Genomic DNA, 24,164 nt, shown 5'->3' with positions numbered 1-24,164 from the left:
AAAAATATATCTAAGTTGACTTTTTTTTTGCTTTAAGCTGAGTTGAAAGACTTTGACGAACATAGAAAAATAAGTAAAGCTAACAGCAAATGTTATGAACTGATTGTAGTGTTTATAAAATTATAAAAATATTAATAGACTGGCAATCAAATTGGGAAACGTTTGAAAAATTGTTAACAAATTAATCTTCATAAAATTTAATTTTATTATAATTATCATGCTGATACTTAATCAAGATGTTAAATTATTGTATAAAAATTTATTAGTTTGTTTTTACTGTTAAAAATATAGAATTAATCGGTTGCTAACAAAAGATCCTAGTGAAACAAGTTAACTGAAATATAAATAAAAACAAACTAAATAAAAACAAGTTATACAGTAATCTTACTTTATTGTACCAACATATGTTTCTGTGTTTTAACGAATCACTGAATTATTTTTTTCATTGAAACCCAGTTGAAGTGTGTTGATTCTTTAACACTTAGAAACATATGTTGGTACAATAAAGGAAGATTACCGTATAACATGTTTTTATTTAGTTTGTTTTTATTCATAAAATGCTCACACTTTTATTTAATTCTCAGTTTTGAATTTCCTTAAGAATTTATCTGATGGAATATGTGTGTATACGCAAAAAATAAAGCAATAAAAGATTTTATTTCAAATGTTATTATACTCTTTGTTTTGTACAAAAACTTTATTATAAGTTAATTAGTTTAGTCAATTCTTTCAAACTATCAATTATCTTATATTTTGAATTTTATTGTATTTACAAATGTTTTTATATAACCAGCTGTCAATCAAAGATTTAATTGTTTTAAATCATGCTTTATGTACATAATAGAATGAATTAGTTTAAACCTGTAACCTAAAAATAAACCTAAAATTAAAATTTTTACAATGTTTTAGTACTATCTACTTTGAATTTTTGTTTGGTTAACATGCTACCTTTGAATATTAAAAAAGTATTTAAACGAGATTAAAATTATAATTATTTTAATTTGCACAAAATTTATATTCAAGTCAACTTATGACCAAAAAGATGTAGGTTTAAATAAAAAGAAACATTGTATCAGATGTAACTAATTAAAAACATAATTGAAATACTTTGACTAACCTCCTTTATAGATTTTTTTGAGCAATCTAACTTATAAAATCTATGCGAATTAGGTTTGTTACTATTTATTAGAATTATTGAGACAAAGTTACTTAAAACAAAATTTACAGTATGCATAAATATCAAATAAACGTTTTTAAAAATAAACAACTTTATTACACAAAATCACAAATACTTGAAATTTAGTTTTACACTTCAAACAAGCTTGTACTTATCCCCTCATAAGTCTAATATAAATCAAAATTATTTCACGCCTGCTTCATGTATAAAATATATCACACATCTAGCAAGCAAGGTAGTCTTAAAATAAATTTCAGTTTATAATTGGTTTCATGGTGCAAAAAATAATCGAACATGGGCTATTAGATTAAAGTTAAGTTTTTACTACAAACTGCTTTATTTTAAAAGTTTAATCTTTTTTTATGTTTAGACTAACATCTTGAAACAAATAAAGCTTATGCTACTAACCTAACTGTAAGGAACATATGAATTTATTTTGTACTTTAATTTTTTCTTAAAATTTGTAGGTTTTTATATAATATTTTTATTTTCTAAACGTCGTAGAGATAAAACCTCTAATAAAACTTTATTTAAACTAAAATCCCGCTCTTTTATTTCATTTAAAAACCAAAGGTGGTCTGTCTTAGTAAAATGAACTTTAATTTCAGTAAATCCGAAGTTATATCAAATTATTTGATAAATCAAGCAATATATCTCAATGAAACTTTAAATATATACTTTTTACCGTAATTTAAGATTTTATAAAGCCGAGTAAAAATAGCAGAGATTAAGAGTTATAAATTTGTTTATTTTTGGATTATTTGCTCTTGTGGTTCAAGTTTTGATTGATTCATATGCGTATAACTAAGTTTGTACTCCTGGCTTCAAAAATTGACACACTCTATTCGATGTAGCTTTGTCGTGTCATTGCTAAACAAAACAAACAGCCCTTAGTACAATTTTATAATTTTTAGACTTTTTGCAACTAAATTATAATCAAGTTTAATTAATGCTTAACTCAAATTCAGATAAACATTAAGATTGTACCTAAATATTGTTTTAAAAGGCTCTTTATGAAAGTACATACATTATAAAGGTTAAAACTTATATTTATCGCCACGTATAAAAAACTTAATCTATAATTATTACGTCACAAAATATAATTGAAAAACTTACGTAATTGTCACACTTTCGTAAATAATTGTGTTAATGCGCGCGAAGTTAAATTCTAGTAACGCGCCGAAACTAGTTTTTTAATCGTTTACACCTGTTACTTTTGTTTAAACTCAAATGTTTATGTTATCTTTTCACTTAACAAGCATCAATCAGTTCTTGTGAGACATGTGGTTACTTTGTCTCAGCACAAACATTGTTTCTAGATGGTACAACTTTGAATAAATATATATGTATATATACAATAGTTTTAGGTGGTACAATCCATATGTGTTACTGTGGTCTGTGAGGTCTTAGAGGCAGTTTTTTTTTTGTTTTAAGTAGAAGTAGCTGTACAACATTATTAGTCTAGTGTTGAAGTCGCTTAAAGTTTTTGACAAGTATTTATTAGTTTTTTGTGCTTAGTATACAGTTATTGTTGCTATCTTGTTTTTTATTGCAAAAAAAACTTAAACAAATTAATTATTATTTTGAATTTTACGTATATGCTGAATTAATTTAAAATTATTAAACTACGTAAAAAAACATACAGTATAAATGATATTTAAACTTGTGTTCATTTGTTAATTACACTTTTTTTATTAAAATATAACTTTTTGATTATAAAACTTTAAATTCTCTTGCCATAAAGTCATAGAATTCTATTCGTTTATTTGTTTTAGGTTATATAGTTGTCTTATTCAAATATATTTAGTGAGCAACGATTAAATTTGCATATGAAAAACTTCTAAGTTTTAATAAATAACTTTAAAAAATTTTGTACATCAGAATACGATATTTTGAATGTAGCATAGTTATTTTAAATATATTTAAATGCTTAAAACAACAGAGAACTAGTGTCATTAAAAAAAAACATGTTTCAAGCAATGAAATACTAAGAAATAAGATTATTTAAAGGTATTTTTGATTTTTACATACGAAAAACAGATTATTTAAATTTGATTCAACACGGATTAAATACTTTCTCAATTGTTTAGTCAGAAATAGGTTAAAACCATGTAATACTTTAATACTCATGTATACAACTTGTCGAATAGTTATTACAAAAGTAATTCCAAAATTAAAAGTATTTTGTTCTGAAGTAATTTAATGACTACACCGTTTAATGTCAACTTTATAGAATTTACTTTACTTAACTTGATTAAACTAACAATTATTTTAGATTTCTGACGTTTATATCAATGTAACAACCATTTAAACATATTTTACAATACAATTTATTTTCTAAGCTGTAGATATCTACTTTGCAATTCAACTTCTTTTTTGCTTCTCTCATAACTTGAGGTTTAATATCGCCGAACAGTCGATTGTTGATAAAAAATATAAATCTATAACGTAAATCAAAAATATTTTTTTTACTTTTAACGACATATATAACTTAAAGCAACTAACTTTTTTACTACAAACAGATACTGTTAATATTCTATACTGACGTTTTAACTTAAATTTAAGTGCTGATAACTTCAATAAAAGTTTCCAAGTTTAAGCGAACTCAAATATTTAAATATTTTTATTGATAGATAAATGTTTTATCATTTTACTCACCTAAAAAAGTTTTATTTATTAAGCTGCTAAAAGTTTTATACAACACAATATTTTAAACGCAAAGGGATTTTATCAATTTTGCAAAGGTTTTATTACCGTAGACAATGCTATTAAAATCACTTTTGCTAAATGTTTGAAATCAAAATAAATTGTAGAATAGATAATTCCAATATAGTTTATACATCTTTTATAAAGTTATTTTAGTTTTATCTTGTAGATACATGTACAAAAGTGTAGTGCAAGATTGTTACATACATACAGCGATTTATTTGATTGACATCATTTTTTTTTTCTATTTGTAATTTTCATGTTGATGAATTACTCGTATAATAAGCACATAAACTATATGGTAAGATTAATTAAAAAAACTTATTTGATTTTTACAACTTTAGATGTGCTCGAAGTTTAAAATAATTTTCTTATTATATTGTTTTAAAATTTATACATTTACTACGCTAACCAAGTCAACGTAGTAGTTTGTAGGAAAAAAATTAAGAGTTTTCAAACACGAATTGAAATAAAGGCTGATATTGTTAATCCTTGTGTTTAAAGTATTTCAAACGTCTACCTTTATGCGAAATAAAAAACAGTCTTGGGAAACATTATACAAATACGATACAAAGTGTTTTTACAGTGGTTAATGCTGTATTTTCTTAAAAACTGTAGTATTCAAAGTATTATAAACATCCAACTAGTTACACAAAATGAATTTAATGCAAAAATTTGAACTCTATTAACTAATGTACTTAAATACTGTAGACACTATTTTTTTAACATGTTGTTTAAATTTACGATTGTGATTTTTGAACTATTTTTTACTAAAAGCAAAGAAAAATAAAAAATTACTAAAATATATTTAATAATAATACAATCAATACTTATTACAGCAATAGTAACCATTGATTCGTTGAACCACGCTATGAGAAGAGCCCATTTAGTCGTGAACAGAGCAATCAACAATACAATATCAACACTCAACGATAAGTAAGTTACTATAAACAACAAGTAACTTGATTTAAAATTTGATAAGTATATAGTATACTAATTTTTTAAAGATTTTTTAACATTTCTTGAAAGAAAATAAACTTCAAGAAGTAAGTCTAGATTAATGTTTTACATCAGATTAAAAGAAATTTAAACATTCATTATAGTAATCAGTTTCTTAAGATAACGTCAACAAGTAAGTGTTTATATTAAGTAGACTGAAACTTATTTTAACGCCATTAAACAGTTATACTTTTAATGAAGTAAGTTTAAGATTTCTAAAAATTTTTTCAGATTTTATTGAGAAAAAATAAAAATCTTTTACAAAGCAAAAGCTATCAATGATAAAAAAAGGCTATATATTTAATGTATGCAATGATATTCAAGTCAAATACGCAAATCAGTAATCAATCGTAATCAGTTTGCAATAAATCATTCTGTGATTTAAAATTTTGATAAACATGATCAAAATATTAACAATTTCTTATCATCTTTGTATGAATCTAAATCAGGTTTTGTATAAAAGATATTACTTATTTGAAAAAAAATTAGACAAACTGGAGATTACTGTTTGTGTTAATAGGTAATAAACTCACCAATTCTTTAAAATGTTAGGTAATTCGAATTGTTATATTATTTTAGATAAAATAAAATTTAAAAATAAATATCTTTAAAAGTTTAATAAACGATAAAGTTAGCTTTATAACTCAAAAATACTAGTTTTTGTATTGCATCAAATTTTTTATGTTCTACAAAAAAGTTAGTGCTTTTTCTTTTAATTAATAATAAAACTGTGAGAATACTTCTTAAATGCTTAGTAGCGTAACATTCAACTACTATAATCATTTCTTTTATAAGTTAGCTATTATTTGAATAAAATTATTTTAGAAACAGGTTTAATATAGTTTCAAAAGGTTTAAAAGGCAAGTTTTTATACTGAACATTAGCTAATTTTCTATCTAGTTGATTTATCTTACAATCTAACATATGCTGCTGTTAGAATTATATTTTTCACCAACGCCTGTTTTATCCCCTCATAAGTCTAATATAAATAGTATTTATTTCACGCCTGTTTCATATATAAAATATGTCACACATCTAGCAAGCAAGGTGGTCTTACAATAAGTTTCAGTTTTTTTTTTTTGACATTACGACGCAAATGTAACAACCAATTTCAAACTTAGAAAAGTTCAAATTATCATTTCTTGTTTTTTATTATAGAAGTGTAAGTACGTAAGTGATTTGCTTTTTAATGTTTATAATACTTCTTTAATGTTATTTAAATTTTATGGTACTCGCCAAAAAAAAATTTAATTTAAATAAAATTTTTAAATATTTTGTCTCACCTTATCTACAACAGTAATATTTAAATATACAAATTTAACAAAAGTAGTACCCATAAATAAAAACTTGATCAAACGCTTTTGTTTTTTTTTTACCGATGGTGGTCTTAATACAATTTATTTCAATTTCAGTAAATCCCAAACTATATCAAATTACTTGATAAAGCGAGTAATAAATCTCAATATACTTCAAATATACACTTTTAACCGTAATTTAAGATTTATATAGCCAAGTAAAAAAAGCAGAGTTTAATGATTTTAAGGTTGTTTATTGAGGGTTTTAGTTTTTATTTCAATCATATAATAAATGAATCATTTAACTTAAAGTTAATTTAAAACTTATAAAAGTCATAAATATCTTAAACTTGACAAAATTATATGACTTTAAAATATTTAGAAACAATTAAAACGAGTTTACTTTTAGAACATATATTTAAAATTATTTCAAGTCTAAATAACTTTAATTTTTTTTCACTTTTTTTACAAGTCTTTAGTCAACCGAGTGCGGGCGTTTAAAAAACCACGATATTCACAAACAAAATAGTTGGGAGATAATCATGACGTCACACAAAAAATAGTTTACATAGGATGAGGCAATAGTCACAATTTTTTGTTTAAACCCAAACACGAGTAGAATATATCTACAATTAGTTTCTTACTCGTGCTGTTTTCATGCTTTATTTTATTTATGCTTATACACGTGCCGTACTTACTGTGACATTGAATATTCTAAGTAAGCAGCTAATAAATTTGCACGTCTCAGCTATAAATCAACTTTGTGGTTACTGTGTCAAGGCACAGAAACTATTTCTAGGTGGTACAATTGTGAATAATTATATATATATTTATATATATGGACATATAATGTTTCTAGGTGGTACAATTTTCAAAAACTTTTGTGTGTTCTACTGTGAGGTCTAATGATATTTTTAGTTGCTATTTTGGTTTTGACCACAAAACAATTATTATAGTTATCATCTAAAAAATAAATGAACTTGACAAATATAGTTGTAGTTTAGTAAATTGTGCAAAAATTGGAAGTTTTAGTATAATGCAAATTCTTAAGAAAAGTACAAAGGTTTTAAGCCTCAGTTAGTGTTTATCATTTCTTTATTGTAAATTTAAATTCAAAAACAGTAACAAGTTTGATATTGTTTATAAGTTAAATTTAGCACATTTATGTACATTTAAAAGCATTACCTTGTAACTATTTTTCTAAAACTACGTAAAATTAATTGATTAGCTTTATGTACATCAGCAAATTACAAAAAAAAAAATCTAAATTACTTTGTTATAAACAATCCTATCATTTCAAGAAAAAAAATATTTTTTATCGTTGGGCAAAGTCAAATCTACTAAGCAAAACATAGTTGTTGCACTATAACCTTTTAAGAACATCACTTACCTATATATGCAATGAAAAAGAATTCGAATATATATACACAACTTACAAGAGATCGAACTAAATCAAAGACAGTATACTAACTTAAACATAAAATAAAGTCAGTGCACTAAAACTATGACAATGAAACAATGTTTAAGGAAAACAAGAAATACACATTTAAGTTGCTAATAAATGATTAAGCATTTTTAAAACAATTAAATTATAGAATCAATATACAACAACATGCACAAGCAAGCAGCAGTAGACTTGTTGCCAATAAATGTTAAACTTTATTTGGTACAATTCAATAAACATTATACTTATAAGAACTTCACTTTAAAAAAATACAAACGTATAAACACAATACAAACAGGAAACACAAGCAAACAGCTGGTGATCTACTATCCTTGATGAGATTTCCCTCCTCAAACTTAGCTGTTGATATGGCAAAAGCTGCGGAAGTCTTCGATGTTTCACTTCGAGTAATCGAGTGTTGCGTCAGAAGGGCTAGGAGGGACACTCCTCAAGCAGTCGTTGGTTAGTTTTGAATGTTAATTCGTAAAAAAAAAGTATAGCATCCAGATCAGGGCTTACCAAACTTTTTTCATAGGGCTCCCTTTAAAGAAATAAATTAGCTATGGTACCCTTTGACAAAAATTCTCATAAACTAACACTAAGTTTTTATTTTTGCTTCTCATCATTAACTCCTAAATATCTAATTTAAGTTTTAAATTATGACTTCATAGTCCCCCTGTGGCCTTTTTACTACTTACACGATCCTCCCCCTTTGGCCTCTTTAATGCTTATAGGCCACTTTAATGCATATTGCCCACTTTTGAAAACCCTGATCTAGATTCTATATAAGTCTTATTCCTTTAATTTAAATAAAAACTTTACAAAAGTAAAACAAAAAGTCTGAAATATTTTTTAAAGTATTGACCAAATTAGTTGTTTTTTTTTGTCGAATGAGACAGCCTTTATTAAGAGTTAAAATATTTGTTTAACAAAAACTTTAAATATATATTTTTTTACAAAGGCTATGGTTCTTATACAACTGTAAAAATAATGTGGTTACTTTAAGATTTAATTTTATTGCAAGTATTATACACCTAAAAAATTCTATACTTTTTTTTATACAAGTTACGAAAGTTTAGTGTTGATAAAACTCAGAGTAAGTGTTAGTAAAGCTTAAATACTATAAAAAAGAAAATGTGAACATAAGTAATTTTTGCCTACATTGTGTTTAAAATAGGTCAATTACAACATTATTCTGCATCGAAAAATCAACTAATGACCAATTAAAGGTTTTCCTTGAAAGCGACATTTTAAATCCGCTTAATACCGAAAATCCACTCAAACTAAGCTATAGCCGATTAAAGTGATCTTTTTAATACTAACATGTAGTGTTCTGTGTGGAAGCAGTGAATGACTTTGATTAAAAAAGATAGTTTATGAGTGACACAAATAAATAGTATATTATTTTGTTGCTTAAATTCATAAGTACACCATTTAGTCAATTCGTATATGACTTCAACATTTGTCACACTTTAAACGTAAGCATTATATAAAAATTGTATACATAGTTTCATTAGCTTAAACTTATATTTATGTAGTATTCATAAAAGTTTTGTATTACTACACTTTAAACTTTAATTCATTGCAAAACGTTTGTGTAAAAACGTAAAATGTACAACTAAGTTCATAATAATATAATAAAATTAGAGCGTAACAAAACATTCTATTCAAGTATATATGTCATTATGTAGTTTTTATAAATGAAACTTTAGTTTCTAGAAAAATTCTACAAATATAGTTTCTATAATTTTGTCACATAAATGTATTGCAAAACAATTTTTTTGTAGATGTCATGGGTAATTTGAAACATTTATTTTAACAATTTTAAAAAATAATCATACTACGATCCATTAATAATTTATCGAAAATGCAAATATAGTCTGTATTTTTAACAGTTATTCAACAACAACTAGTTTTTAATAAAAAAGTAGGGACTTACTATGCTCTAATAACAATTCAAATAAATTAAAGATTTCAACCAAGTTGATGACGAAACAACAGCAGAAACAGAAACAATAATCACGTCACAGGACAATGACGTAATTTCGTTTATCCGGCCGGAAGTTATCGAGCTAGTAGCGAATTTATCTGGTTGTTCCACGTATCGGACACAACCAAACTGTTCGAAAGATTTCTGCTATCACAGAAAGTTAGTTGTTTTTTTTAGTTAGTTGTTATACATTTTAATAAGTTAGCTATTAGTTATATGTATATTAAACTTTCTATTATTAAAGACTTAATTTTATTAACATGCTATGTTTGCGTATAAAATTGTACTAAATTGTTTTCATTATTTTTTTGTTTAATAACCACTATGTTTTATGGATATCAGATACATATAGACTTTTGAAAGTGTACAGCGTATTAAACTAAACAAATATTAACCTAATACACATAATATCTTGTATTTTAATACATTATTGCATACAAAGTTATACAAACTATTTTTTTATTTATAAGTAAAATTAATATAAAAACTTAGGTACCGAACACTAGATGGAACCTGCAACAATTTACAACACCCGATGTGGGGAGCATCTTTGACCCCGTTTCACAGAGTCCTGCAACCCATTTATGAAAATGGTTTCAATAATCCTATCGCTTGGAATCCTAACAAAACGTAAGTATTTCTTAATTTGTCTGTTAATTTTTGTTTGTTGTAAATTGTTAGCTTATACTTTTTACTTTATTTCAATCAAATTAAAACTGAGTAGTTGTACAACAAGGCGTAAATATGTTTAAACTGTTTTGCAGTATATTAATATTTTACCCATTTCAAATACTTTGCGATGTTAGGTGACATACTTTCAAGCGATTTCTTTTTCAAAGTATGCGATTATATGAATGTTACGTAAAACTATATTTTACAGCCATAAAGTTAACTTTAAAAAACACTCTAAACATATTTATGTTGACTAATAGTTATTATTCGAATACAAAAACAAACTTCATAAGTGATAACAATAATTAAAAACTTAAATTTTATTTTTATAGATTCTTAAAGGTTTTTAGCCAGACATCTGTTTTTGATTACATGACACATTTAACACAACTCTCAAGCTCAAACGTCTGGTTACATGTAAAGCAGACAAAAACTCCTTTGTTCTTAAAAGTTTCTGACGTCAAAAGATCTAAAACAGATTTTTGTCTTTGCGTAACTATTTTAATGAACTATAAGATTATACTAATTATATTAAACAAAACTAAAACTTTGTAAAACTTTAAGATAAAATTTCGTCAAATTTATTCATAAAAAACATACCTATGACCAACAAACTTAAAATGTTTTAAAGTTAGTTTTATCTTTGGCACAAGAAAAAACAGTTTTTATAGTTGATAAGAATCCTATGCAGTACTATTTAATATACACTTTCTAATTATGTTGAGATTCAATATCTCTGATAACAAACTCACATCCCTAAATAAGTAGTAGTAAACCTTAGGTATTAATAAAGATAAACCTTTAAAATACACTTTTTAGATATATTTTTTTACCATGACGTATAACAAACAGATACAACTCCCACCCCCTACCCTCGCCAAGGTCAGTGTCGTACGGGGTACTGATGTCGAACGGAGAGATGGGAAAGAGCGCCTCTAGTGACCAGCAACTCACACACATGGTCATGCAGTGGGGACAGTTCCTGGATCACGACCTCGATTTCACAGCCATGGCTCCCAGCATTCAGAGGTTCTCCGATCCCGGTACGGCTTGCAAAGATTCGTGCGAGAGAGAAGCTCCGTGCTTTCCTATTCACGGTAAGATAACAAAACAACAAATTATATTTATTTGTTAGGGTTTGCAAGGACTTATGTGAGAGTAAGCTCCTTGTTTCCATTCATGGTTAGATAATGATACTACTTCATATAATATTTACTTATTACGGCTTGTGAAGTTTCTTTTGACAAAGAGGCACCTTGTTAACCTATTTATGGTTGGTAACTATGCATTACTGTGCATCGTGCTTTAATTTCAAAAAAAAAACTTCAAAAATATATTAGGCTTCTTTTTAATTTGTATTTACAAGCATATATCTTAAGTAATTTTTTTAATTAAAAATGTTGAACTACTAAATTATTATAAAAAATAACTATTTAAAAAATGACATTTCATTCTGTAAGGCTTAAGTTTATGAATATTTTGCTTTTACCACAACATCTGTATACGGTATTAAACAATCGAATAAAATAACAAAATCAAAGCTATTTAGATTTTTGTAAACACATCGTAGGTAATGTTAAGAAGTTTTTGGCTATTAACCCTTTTTTATTCTTTTTACGATCATTGCTTAGTACAAAATTAATCATAATAACTTTGTACTTAATTTTAGAAATAATTATAACTTGAACTTATATAAAAACATCAATTCAAGTTTTAAGCAGTTAATAGTTCATACAGTTTAAATGAGTTCGCTATTGTGTTCTAACAAAGAATATATCCACTTGAAAATATTTTAGTTTAAGCTTAAACAAAAAGAAAGGTTCTTGAACTCCACTCTTTATAAACAATCATTAACGTTGTATTAAAACGCTGCCAATTTGCTTTGTTGTCAAGTACCTCTTACAGCTTCCTACAACATACTACAAGCTTAATTTTATTGTTAGTGAATAACTATTTATATTTATTTCCTAAAATATATTTCTGATAAATTTAAAAAATTATTAGTAAACGTATAGTTTAAATCGTTCTAAAATAATGATTTTAAGTATTCGTTGTAATGAAAACATCATAAAAAATTAAAACTACTGAAAAATAGTTTTTTTCTATAAATAATTCGTATTTCGAATAAGTAGTAAAATGTTGGACAAGAATTCGAAGAATAATCTAAAAATGAAAAGTAATTGATTATAAACTATAAATTTTGTGTTGTAGACTATTCAAAATACTTTTTTTGCGCCGGTTGTTTAAAATTTTTATTTCTTAAAACGCTTTCTTTTCATTAAACTCTGAGCAAAAAGAATGAAGTAAGAACAATTTGTAACTAAAAACTTTAACCAGTGACCACATCCGTTACCAATATACCTGAAAGTATTAAATTTAAATAAAATTTTATCGAAATTACTTAATTTTGTAATGAAATATACATTAATAAAGTACTTATTACAAGTTTTGGTTAAAAAAGATTGAAATTAAGAGGTAGTTTATTAAATTGTTAGAATGTTTAAACTTAACGTACAAGGAAAATGAAACATTAGTTGTATAACATAGATAATTAAATTAAATTTTAATAATTAAGTTTTGCAAATTCTAATAAACGCTACCTGTACTTTTCATAACAGTAAGCTTAAAATCGACAAACTAGTTTGTTTTATCAGTTTAAACACTTTGAATTTTAGACCTTTTACATCTTTCTTTCTCAACAGTGGACGGGGAAAACCCCCATCACGGGAGGTATCACCACGGTCACCACGGTAACCATGGCAACGGAGGAGGGTGCATGGAGTTCACCAGATCATCTGCAGTATGTGGGAGTGGGATCACATCCGTCTTCTTCAACGTGCTGAGTAGGAGGGAACAAATCAATCAGGTGAGAAAAACATGAAACTTGTACTTAATATACCAAACAGGGCAATATTGAACTTTTAGGGGCGTTATTGGCTATCAGAGGGTATTAATTAGTGAGGTAAAAAAAAGCAGAGATATTTGTTCGTTTAAAAAAATAAAATGATTTTTAAGTAATTTAATTATAAATTTTTAAGCTAATTGATTTTTAAAGCTCATTTAGAACTTTGTGTAAAACAAAAGTTTGATATTTGTTACAAAAAATTTTTTTTTTAATAATTTACATTAGTATTCATAACTAGAAAGTACTTAGTTCGTTTAAAAGTGTTAAACTTTAGCAAGTTTTAGTATTTTCTGGCAATATCATAAATAAAAAAAAATGCCTCACTGTAAGAAAGTTTTCAGCATGATAAAATGTTAATCATAATCATTCTTACAATTTATTTTAACTGTTTTTTATTAAGTTCACAATTTTATTATTTGTATATACTATATATGTTGCATGTTTTAGTCTACTCAAAAGTAACTTCTAAATTGTAAATAAAATGCGTCACACATACATGCAAGCTTTTAAGTAATTATTAGTTCGAGACATATTAAATTGATCTAAGTTCACAACTCAAAAGATTATGTCATTACTATTTTTTAAAGTCTCACTTAAATAGATAATTAGACACTAAGAACTCAAATTTTTATAAAAAAAAGATCATTGTTTAAAGTCTTAACCTGCACGTTTTGATATTTAAATTGTGAGTTATTTGAGTTTATAAAACTTGGTTTGCGATTAAAAATCGAAACATAAAGAAACATTTTATACATGAAATATTTACATACCATGTAATGTGTCATTAAGTTAAGTAATTGTTGTTTTCATATAAACACATTACATTAGCGATAATCGCTTATAAACGAGTTAACCGCTGTTTAGGAATTAAAAAACGTTCAAACAATATAAAGTTATGTTTGTATTAATTAGAAAAAATTTACGTTAATTTAACTAGAAAAGTGAATCATCATAAAACTGTTTTTTAGTTCTAAAGTTTTTATATAAACTTTACATGTTTTTACTTGTCTTTATTCACTCACAAATATGCATTTTAGTAACAACGAAGCAATGTAAATGAAAACGCATATTACTTTTTCCTCGACTTGGTTCTACGTGTAATATTTCTTTGACATTCAATGGTAAAAGGCTTGAAAATATAAACACGATTTTTGTAGATCACATCGTACCTGGATGCATCAAACGTTTATGGAAACACTGAAGAGGAAGGTAGAAATTTGAGGGAGCTTACAAATGAGGAGGGACTTTTGAAGGAGGGGCAAGCTCTTGAGACAGGACACAAACCACTTTTACCTTATAACATATACAGCGATCTTGGTCCTGGTATGATTTTAAATGATTTTATACAAAGTATAATATCTTTATAATTTTTAAAAATCGATAACTAACATAAATCACTTCTACCTTATAGCGATCTTGGTCCTAGTAAGTATTTTTAATTTGTAATATTAATTACTTATATCTGTCTTAATTTTGATAACTTTAAAATATATTTTTTATTTGTTTTTGAACATTTAATTTATCTGAATTTGTGCTTGAAACAAATTGATTTTAATTCATTTATAGATCTTTTTTCATCATAAGATGTTTTTATCATAATATATTGTTTACCAAAAAGTTTACAACAATTCAATTGAATTTTTACCTATTTATCATAATGAGGTGTAAATGTGAGTATCTGCTAATTTCCAAGACAGTAGTTTTTAAAAATAAACAAAAATAATTAAATGTTTTTGAAAAAAAGAAGTTAAAAAAGTTGATTAAAAAATGTTTTTTGTAATGACAGAGATCTCAGTAATTCGTCCAGTTGCTCCTATAGAGTGTAGAAGAGGAGATAGTGAAACAGCAAGACAGAGAAGTGTTCCGTGCTTTCTTGCTGGTGACCTCAGAGCTAATGAACATGTTAGTAAAAATTAATCACTATTATATATGTTTTCGTTTTTTTTTTTGGATTGTGCTACTAAAGAAAAATGAAATACAAACAATTTTAAGGTTACTTTTTCAACAAAATTTACATTTTTAAGTTTTTATATCAACTACATAGCTTTGCGTGTTCTTGACACTTTTTCACGTTTAAATAAAATTTAAAAGATTTAATGTTTTAACTAGAAAACTTCTATCCATTAGGTGGGACTAACAACAATGCACACGTTATTTATGCGGGAACACAACAGGATTGCGAGGTACCTGAAAAAACTCAACCCACATTGGGAAGGTGATGTAATCTACTCGGAAGCCAGGAAAATTGTTGGCGCCAAAATGCAGCACATCACTTATAATGTTTATTACTTAGTATTTATTTTGTTTTCATTTGTATTATCACTTATTTTATTAATTTGATTACATTTAAGCTTTTAATTAGTTAAGAGAAACTAAAGTTTATTTTTAGATACTTAGTTTACTTTTTGTATAACTTTGATCGAAACAAGTTTATCATTAAATGAAGAATAATACTAGTTTAGCATGTAAAATTGAATAAGGGAACTTTAAAATTTTTTAGTCAATTTATTATTCAAACCGCAGTTCTTTTCAATCATAGGATCAAACTAAGTCTTTTGTAAACCTGATATATCACTAAATTAGAAGCTTTTTAAATGTAGGAAACCAAACTTTTAAAAAGAGATGTGTTTTCGAGAATTCCAAAGTCTGAAACCAGTTTGTGTTTTTTCATTAAGTTTAAAACACATTTAAATTTAGCAAATTTGGTTATTAAACACTATAAAAATAATGGATATAAGTATTTTGTGAACACTTAAAATTAAATAAGTAAAAAAACGAAAAGCGTACAAATAAGACTACAATAAACGTAAACAATTTTTACAATGTAAACTTAATATAATTTTATTTTCTGAAAAATATTTTTTTCTAATTTTCAAACCAAACATATTATTATGTAAAAAAAGAACTAACAAACATATTCAAAACAGCACTGGCTACCCAAGTTGCTAGGTAACGATGCAATGGAAAGTTATGGGGGCTACAACCCGAATCAACCATCCTCGATTGTTAATGTGTTTGCCACTGCTGCTTACAGATTCGGACACACAATGATCAACCCAATACTGTACAGGTTTGTAAATTTTTATAACTACAATTATTTTGTGTTAACTTATGTGTTTGTTTACATTGTGAAAATACTTGTTACAAAAACTTATTAGATTTTCAGCTAGATATAGTATAAAAAATTTATTGTACAGAAAGGGTTGCTCAAACTTCTTTCGAGATTTTTTTTTGACAAAGTGTATCTATAAATAACAAAATGATAATCTTTATAGTGGTGATAAAATCAAATAAAAAAAAATAAATTTTTTGTTTTAACACAAACATTCACACCTTTTCAGCGAAAAGTAATGTGAAGAACAAAGACTTTGTTTAGTGATATATAATCGTATTAACTTAGTCGAAAGCTAAACTCTGAATGATCTTAATGTAAACAAACATAAAAACAAAGATTGAAAGAAAAATAAACAGTATATCAAAGCACTTTGATTTTCAAAACATCACTGTTATTTTGCTTTCATATGAGTCAGTTTACTTGCTTATTGTTTGAGTAACGAACGTCAAATAATTTCACACATGAGTGATTATGAGCGTGAACAGTAATCCATTTTGACATGAAATTGAATAACAGTTTTGTCGGTTGAATCAAATTTAATAGCAGTTCAAACAGAAAACTTATTTGTAATTTTGTATAGATTTTTATGTCGAAAAATGTATATATTGTATACTTATTAATAGTTTTTTTATTATTGCTTCCAATTTTTTTACGAAGTTTTCTTTTTTTTTAATTCCATCTACATGTTCATGACCCCGGTAGAAAAACTTATAAAAAACTTTAAATTCTTAAATTAACACCTGATGATAATAGCTTTGTTGTTTTAAAGAAAGATTTACATGTAGTGCTTATTGCTCAATAAATGTTACAACATTAAAAAAAATGTCTGATGTTAGATAAAGTCATAAAAACACCATAAAGAAATATAAATATATTTGATTAATCTATCAATGTTTTATTCAGGTTAAATTCAACATGGCAGGAACACCCATTGGGTCACTTACAACTGCACCACGCGTTCTTCGCACCCTTCAGAATCGTTCATGAGGGGGGAATTGAACCTCTGTTGAGGGGTCTCATCGCTAAACCCATGAAAGTTGGTGTTTGAGTAGTGTTGTTACAAAATATTTTAAACGAACGTACCTTGACTTATTAAGAACAAGTAAATTTAAAGAGTTTGATAAAAGTTACAAGTTTAATAATAATTTATGTACGAAACTTTACCAGTTAATTCAAAATGTATTGCTATCTTTATCATTAAGTCCTATAACATAAAATGCATGCTTGTATGGTAAAGAAAAAAAATTGAACTTTTTTTTATAATTTTTTTACTCTATAATTACTTAATTTAATATTGCCATTACTATATTTAGTGAGTACTTAAAAATGTTGTTTATTGCTTTAAGCGACCACCTGATCAATTATAAGTACTAACTTTATTTTTAATAATTTAATATTAATTGCAGCAGTTTAGCAAAACAGCTGTTCAAAGTTCTAAAACAAATTATTCCAATTTGTGAACGATTAAAACAATTACGTCATCATTAGTATTAATCACCAGTGCGGGGAATAAAATAACCGCGAAAAATTTTGTTGTAAAAACACAGCTGAAATTCGTAATTTTAGAATAATTAGACGTACTTAGCACATTTTTTTCTTGGAATTTTGTTTTATCATAAACATTAAAATAAAAATAACTTTTATACAACAAAACAAAGTAAATTCAACTATTTTCGTTAGTATGTTTTACCATTGTTTTAAAAGCTTTACTTATCCTGATACTTATTATCAATCGACTTTATTTCACTTGTACGAGTTTACTATTATCAATAGCTCTATTTTAAATTCACAACTAACATTTAAAATCGGTTGTAAATACGTGATAATCGACATCATTGAAATTTTTTAAAAGTCTTTTCTTGTATATTAACTTTTTGATTTAACAATGATCAACAACTTTTTTATTGAATCTAATCAAAACTTAAAGTAAAATTTGGTTTCTGTAACAGGCCAGTAATGTTTATTTTTTCGTTTAATAACCGAATAACTTAATAATTAAAAAAAACAAAACTTTTGCATAGTATTTTAACAGCTTGAAACCTAATGATGTTATAAACTAGTTAAATTTGAAATTACTAGATGAGAAAATGTAGGAGTAATTTTAAAAACTTGATGTGTTTTTTATTAAAAAACCTAGATAAACAATTATTTATATCAAGTACATCTTAGGAATTTCAACAAAATATTTGAACTTTTTTTTTTAATTAAACTTAACATACTCTATGTTTATTATTTAAACTAAAACAACAAAGGTGGCTTAATAAGTAGTAAACTAAAAAATTCTTTACAAATAGTTTTACAATTAGTGAGCTACTAAACTATATACTGTTTTCTAATAAGTCATCAGGTATGAACGTATTATGACACCGTAACAAAACTTGTAAGCTAGAAGCCCTAAAACAATATCAGTAAATCAACATAAACTTTAGCGCAGTAAGTATATTTCTTAAGTGTAATAAGTAATACTCGTCTAAGCAAAAGAAATAATGCATCACTTTGCAAGCAAATAGTTTTATCATCACGAAAATACTGTCTACAGAAAATCATATTTTTAAACAATGTCTAAAAACATGTGCCTTTGTTATCTTAACAAATCCATATGGCTTAAAAAAGACAGGTGTTTTTATTTGTACATAACTTGAACACAAAAGAGTGTTTAACAACACACATTTTTATATATACGGTTGTTTACTAAGTTTATTTTAAATTTTACAAGTTCTGTCATCTATTCTTGACTATTTTGAGCTAGAATTTTTATTCTAAATCACTTTATGAATTTTTCTAGTAGTTTTTGTAATAGTTTATTAAGTAAATGTAATTTACGTAACCGTTGGTAAATTTAATAATATAGTAAGCTGTCAAATGTTTAGATTTGTTATATAAATAGATGTTAAATGTTTTTAGATGTTTATCTAAATTTTTATCTGGCCTGTAATACCACAATAAAGCTATTAATTTTTCTGTCTACAAGTTTATTGTTTGGTAGTTTTTACCCAGTAATGGCAGTAAAATTAAAGTTAGATTGTTTTTCTTGAGAATAGTTCGCTACAAACTTATATAACTACTGTTACAGGTCATAGTTATGAAAAATAGCTATTTCTTAATTTGGTTCTCATTATACTATAAAAATTAAATTAAAAAAATACTAAGCTTTTGTTGGCAACACTTACGCACTAACTATACAAGGATTTTGGATAATTCAAACTAACAATAAAATATTTAGCTGTTGATGTACATCCTAAGCTTAACAAACACAATTTCTTCAAAAATAGTTAACTTAATACTTTGACGAGTACAAACTTAGTCTCTATAAACCTATAAACAAGAAAATACAAATTGATAAATAAGTTAATTTATGTAAATCATACAAATACAAAATACAAAGTTTTAAAATAACATTCAAGGTAAAACGATTGAGTTTAAAAACTAGACTAGGCGATCATCTACTGTATGATAACTAAAAAATATCATAAAATATAATGTTCAACCAAACCATAAAAAAAAACCATATATACTTTATAACTGAGATAATCTTTAACCTTGTATTTAGACTAAACTTATTACCGTTTGTTCCTCCAAATTACCATTAATAAAGATAGTTTATTTAACAATGAGCTACTTAATTTACATATTCCTTCAGAAACGAGACACGGATTCATCGATGAACGCTGAACTGATCGAGAGGTTGTTCGCTTTGGCGGAGAGCGTTGCATTAGACTTGGGAGCGTTGAACGTGCAGAGAGGTAGGGATCACGCTCTTCCCTTCTACAATCAGTGGAGACAGTACTGCAACCTCACATTCGCCAACACTTTCGATGATCTTAGAGAAGAAATTAAAAGCGAACAGGTTTGTGTTTACAACTTTATTTGAATAGGTTTTGTTAGTTGTATCATTACCCATGGTACCTTAATTGCTTTTTGTAGTTTTAAAAAATGTAGTTTATCTTGTTATTAGTTATTTATTAGCTTTTAACAAAATGCATTATTTTATTCTGTATGTCATTACTAAATCTGAAAACCTTTCTAGTTCTTAAAACTTTAATAAAAATGTTTTCAATAACACTTTTGTTGTTTGTTTTGAATATTCTAATGTATTTATGAACTTTTATATGTGTTTAATTTTGTTAAATATTTAAGCTACTTTACAATATTAATTATCAATAAACATAACTAAGAAAGTTTGCTAAAAATTTTACAACTTACACGCTTGTTCAGAAAACACTTTCACAAAGTCATAACAAATAAAATTAAAGCTTAGGTTTTATAATTTCTTAATTTATAAACTATTTTTTTTAACTGAAAAGAAAATACAGTTTAATTTTTTTAAGGTGCACAAAAATGCTAAAACTTATTTATAAAAGAAAAACGACGCTATTTAAATAACATGCTACTATATATTAGGTTATTGATATCTAATAAAAAAATTAACTTTCGATGTTAAGTATAAGTTTTTATGATAGTTCTTAACTTTTCTTAAACTAAACAACAAATAACTCAAGTACGTACTAAACTTGAAATGATTTTTCTTAAACTTTTAGAAAGTTTACAAGGCGAATTATTTAAAGTATTAAGCAGTTATTTTTGATCTTTTGTACATAAAGCAAATTTTATTAACGACAGATTAAAATATATATACTGTTATCTTGTAATTTTGATTCGCAACAAACTAGCAGAGTTGTTCAGAACCCCGCACAGTATAATATATACATACAAATATAATTCATAATTTTCATTTGAAAATATAATAAACATTTAGGTACGTAACAAACTTCAAGAGCTGTACAAAACTCCGCACAACATCGATCCTTTTGTTGGAATGATCCTTGAAGACATTTTGGAGGGGTCCAGAGTAGGACCCACTTTAAAATGTCTTCTGAAAGAACAGTTTAGTAGGACAAGGGACGGAGACAGATTCTGGTTTGTTTCATTTAATTTTGCTTTGAAACTTAGTTTTGAATTTTTAAATAACAATTTTACTCAGTTTCACCACAAATAAATGACATATTTTTTTGGGGTGAAAGTGAGTAACAGTAGTTTATTTTGTTAAATTATATTTTCAAGATTTAATATGTATTTAGTTATTTCACATTTATATTTTAATTACTTTTATGAAACTTAAAGAAACGTTAAATATGTTCAGGATAGCTAATACAAAATTGAAATGCTTAATAGAAACAAGTTCTCGTTTGTTATGTAACAGTTGTTTGAAACTTTGAAATTTAACAGAATTACGAAAATTTAAATGAACAAAGCTTAAGTCAAGGTAAAATCCTTTACGGAATGATATTATTCAAGATATTCATAAACAATATTAAATATCAAGTTTTTGATATATTTCTACCGTTTACAAATGTCACTATTGTCAGTGAAGTGTATAACTTAAAACTATTTTAATTTGTGAAAAATATTAACTCTTTATTGGACAATTACCCATGACACAGCGACGTTTAAGTTGCATATAACGACCATTAAAATAGCGAATAATTTTAATGCGAAACAAAAATAAAAGTTTAGTTACTTCGGAAAAGTTTTTTGTCTTTTTTGTTTGTTTTTGTTAATGATCTTCTTTGAATGTTCAATACACTAATAAATTTTTTATTCCTTTTTTGTTAGAAAATTATAAGAACTGCGTTTATTTAAGTTAATACATAGTTTAAGACATTTTAACTATTGCTTGTTTTCACAGAATTGTTAAAAGGAAGTTAGTACCATTTTTTTTGTTTCGAAATACTTAAGTTAAATTTTCATGGTTTCTCAACTAAGCTTAATTACTACGTTCTGACAACTTTTACAAACTAATTATGTAATTAATAAGTTAGTTCATTAAATCTTTAATAAAAATCTTAAAAACACTAGTAAGCTAAAGCTTTGTATGGAACCTTGTTATATGTTGAACAAAGGTGTTTAAAGTATTGAGTTTAAATATTGAAAACTAGTAAAAGTAAATCATATAATTCACAATGCAATGAATTCGCAAATATTTATGGGTACGAGAACCCATAAATAAATCATAAAGTTAGAAGTTTCAAAATAGCTTGAAAAAGTTTAAATATATTGTTAGAAGTTTTTAATTGTATATAATTTTTTCCAGGTACGAAAACCCGGGAATATTTAGTCCGGCCCAGCTGACGTCACTCAAGCAAACGTCATTAGCTGACGTCATATGCCGCAACACCGATGACGTCACAAACGTTCCGCGTGACGTGTTCTTGTTGGTCCAATCATCGTCGGAGTTCGTGTCATGTGACCAGATACCCCAAGTTGATTTGTCGCCGTGGAAAGAATGCGACGGATTTTGTTCTGAAGGTGATGAAGATGATCATACTGAGACTTTATCTGGTTTGTCATACATTTATAAATATCTATGTTTGGTATATAACTACAGTTGTTTATGTAGTTTTTAAACCTGTTAAGTTGAAAAAACAAAACTTAACTTTAAAGAACCTAATATTATACAGAACATTTTAAGTATCTCTACAGACTATAATAACATAAACCCTTTTTTAGTAAAATTAAAATCAAGCTGTCAAAGCTTATACATTTATTGTAGTTTTGTTATTAGTTATGCGTTACTCCAGGTCATCTGAGATCGAGGTCTCGACGATCGAAAGAAGATAAAAAGAAAAGAGAAGACAAAAAAGAAGAGAAAGAGACGGAAAATAAGGAGGAGACGGTGGAAAAACTGAAGAAAGAGATGAAAGATATGATGGCGATGATGAAGAAGTTGCAGGACAAAGTAAAGATGCTCACTGAAGAAGATCAGTAAAAAATCCCCAAGATCGAGATTGTTAGAGATCGTCTGATATGAGGGAAGAACACTAGGGTAGTTTGTAATAAAAACCATTCGGAAAATAATCGATTAGTTAGAACTATTTTGAACTCGTGCATTTAAATTTTTCCTCGGTTGTCAATCTGTTTTTTTTTTTGAAACAACGTTTTGAGCAAAACTTAAAAAGTGTCTATCTGAAATCACTTAGAAAAATAAGTTCACATTAAATATATTGAAATTTGATTTGAAAATAGCATCAGCAACTAATAAAGTCTTGTAGGTTGTTTCTATTTTTGACAACTTGTCTGTAATTTTCTGTATCCGTAGTTATTTTAATGTTCTTTAAAAGTTTTTACACAATCATTTCTATCCGTGACTTCATTTGTAAACTTCTTATTTTTCCAAGATTTATTTAAATCTGTAATGTAAACCTAGAACTAATTTTTCAACACAAAGTGTTTACTTTTCACACTATTCTTTTGACTTACAAAACCAAAGTTAATTGGCCAAAACTGCATTTTAATTAAGTTTTCTAATAAGTAATTATTACCTTTTTCAATTAGAAATAATATTTTTGGTATTTGTTTTATCTGCCTCATTAGGGTTGCCTTAAATTTTATATTTTCAAGTCCTTATTACTAGAAAAAAAGTTACTATTTGTTTGAGCTAATTTTTTACACAAGACTTACTGTATACGTTTTATTACTTTTTTTTCAGCATAATAATTATGTCCTTTGTGTTTTTATTTAAAAGTTTGTCGTATGTTACGTTGTTTATTAATAATAAACTACTTGTTTACCAGTGTTATATTTTTAAAGTTTGTATTTAGTTTAATAACTTATACATTTTTATAGTATATATAAGTTATTATTGTTTTACTTTACTCATAGAAAACAAATATTTTTTTTCAATAAGACAAAGAAAGTTATTTATTTAAAATTAAGTAAATCATTGATCAAAGTTTAACTTATTTGTAAATTGAGTTTATATTAGAAAGAATTTTAGGTGAAACTCAAAGATACAAACCTGATATAGATTAACACATTTATTTTTATAATCTTTTTAAACGATAAACTTAAAAGCAGTTTTTAT

General features: G+C 26.0%; 1 protein-coding gene across 1 annotated transcript; it reads left to right on the top strand.

Moving 5' to 3' along the window:
• Positions 1-2,558: 2,558 nt before the first annotated feature.
• Positions 2,559-23,108, top strand: LOC145850039 (peroxidasin homolog). Its single transcript, XM_082955183.1, has 16 exons — positions 2,559-2,571; positions 4,723-4,819; positions 7,920-8,083; positions 9,593-9,770; positions 10,104-10,241; positions 11,136-11,380; positions 12,986-13,149; positions 14,346-14,511; positions 14,975-15,090; positions 15,316-15,468; positions 16,116-16,258; positions 17,207-17,339; positions 19,944-20,150; positions 21,060-21,220; positions 22,395-22,642; positions 22,882-23,108. Exons 1-16 carry the CDS (start codon positions 2,559-2,561, stop codon positions 23,067-23,069), a joined length of 2,514 nt encoding a protein of 837 aa, XP_082811309.1. The 3' UTR covers positions 23,070-23,108.
• Positions 23,109-24,164: the final 1,056 nt, after the last annotated feature.

This window comes from Thalia democratica, chromosome 2 (genome assembly GCF_965202585.1).
Source record: "Thalia democratica chromosome 2, ktThaDemo2.hap1.1, whole genome shotgun sequence".
Lineage (NCBI taxonomy): Eukaryota > Metazoa > Chordata > Thaliacea > Salpida > Salpidae > Thalia > Thalia democratica.
The sequence above is the reverse complement of the archived record's forward strand: the minus strand, read 5'-3'. Positions and strand labels throughout refer to the sequence as shown.

Bases quoted from the DNA above. Each gene is read 5' to 3' on its own strand.
- LOC145850039 (XM_082955183.1), top strand. The intron at 4,820-7,919 runs GTAAGTTACTAT...CAATACAAACAG, and splicing joins ATATCAACACTCAACGATAA to GAAACACAAGCAAACAGCTG. The intron at 9,771-10,103 runs GTTAGTTGTTTT...ATAAAAACTTAG, and splicing joins GATTTCTGCTATCACAGAAA to GTACCGAACACTAGATGGAA.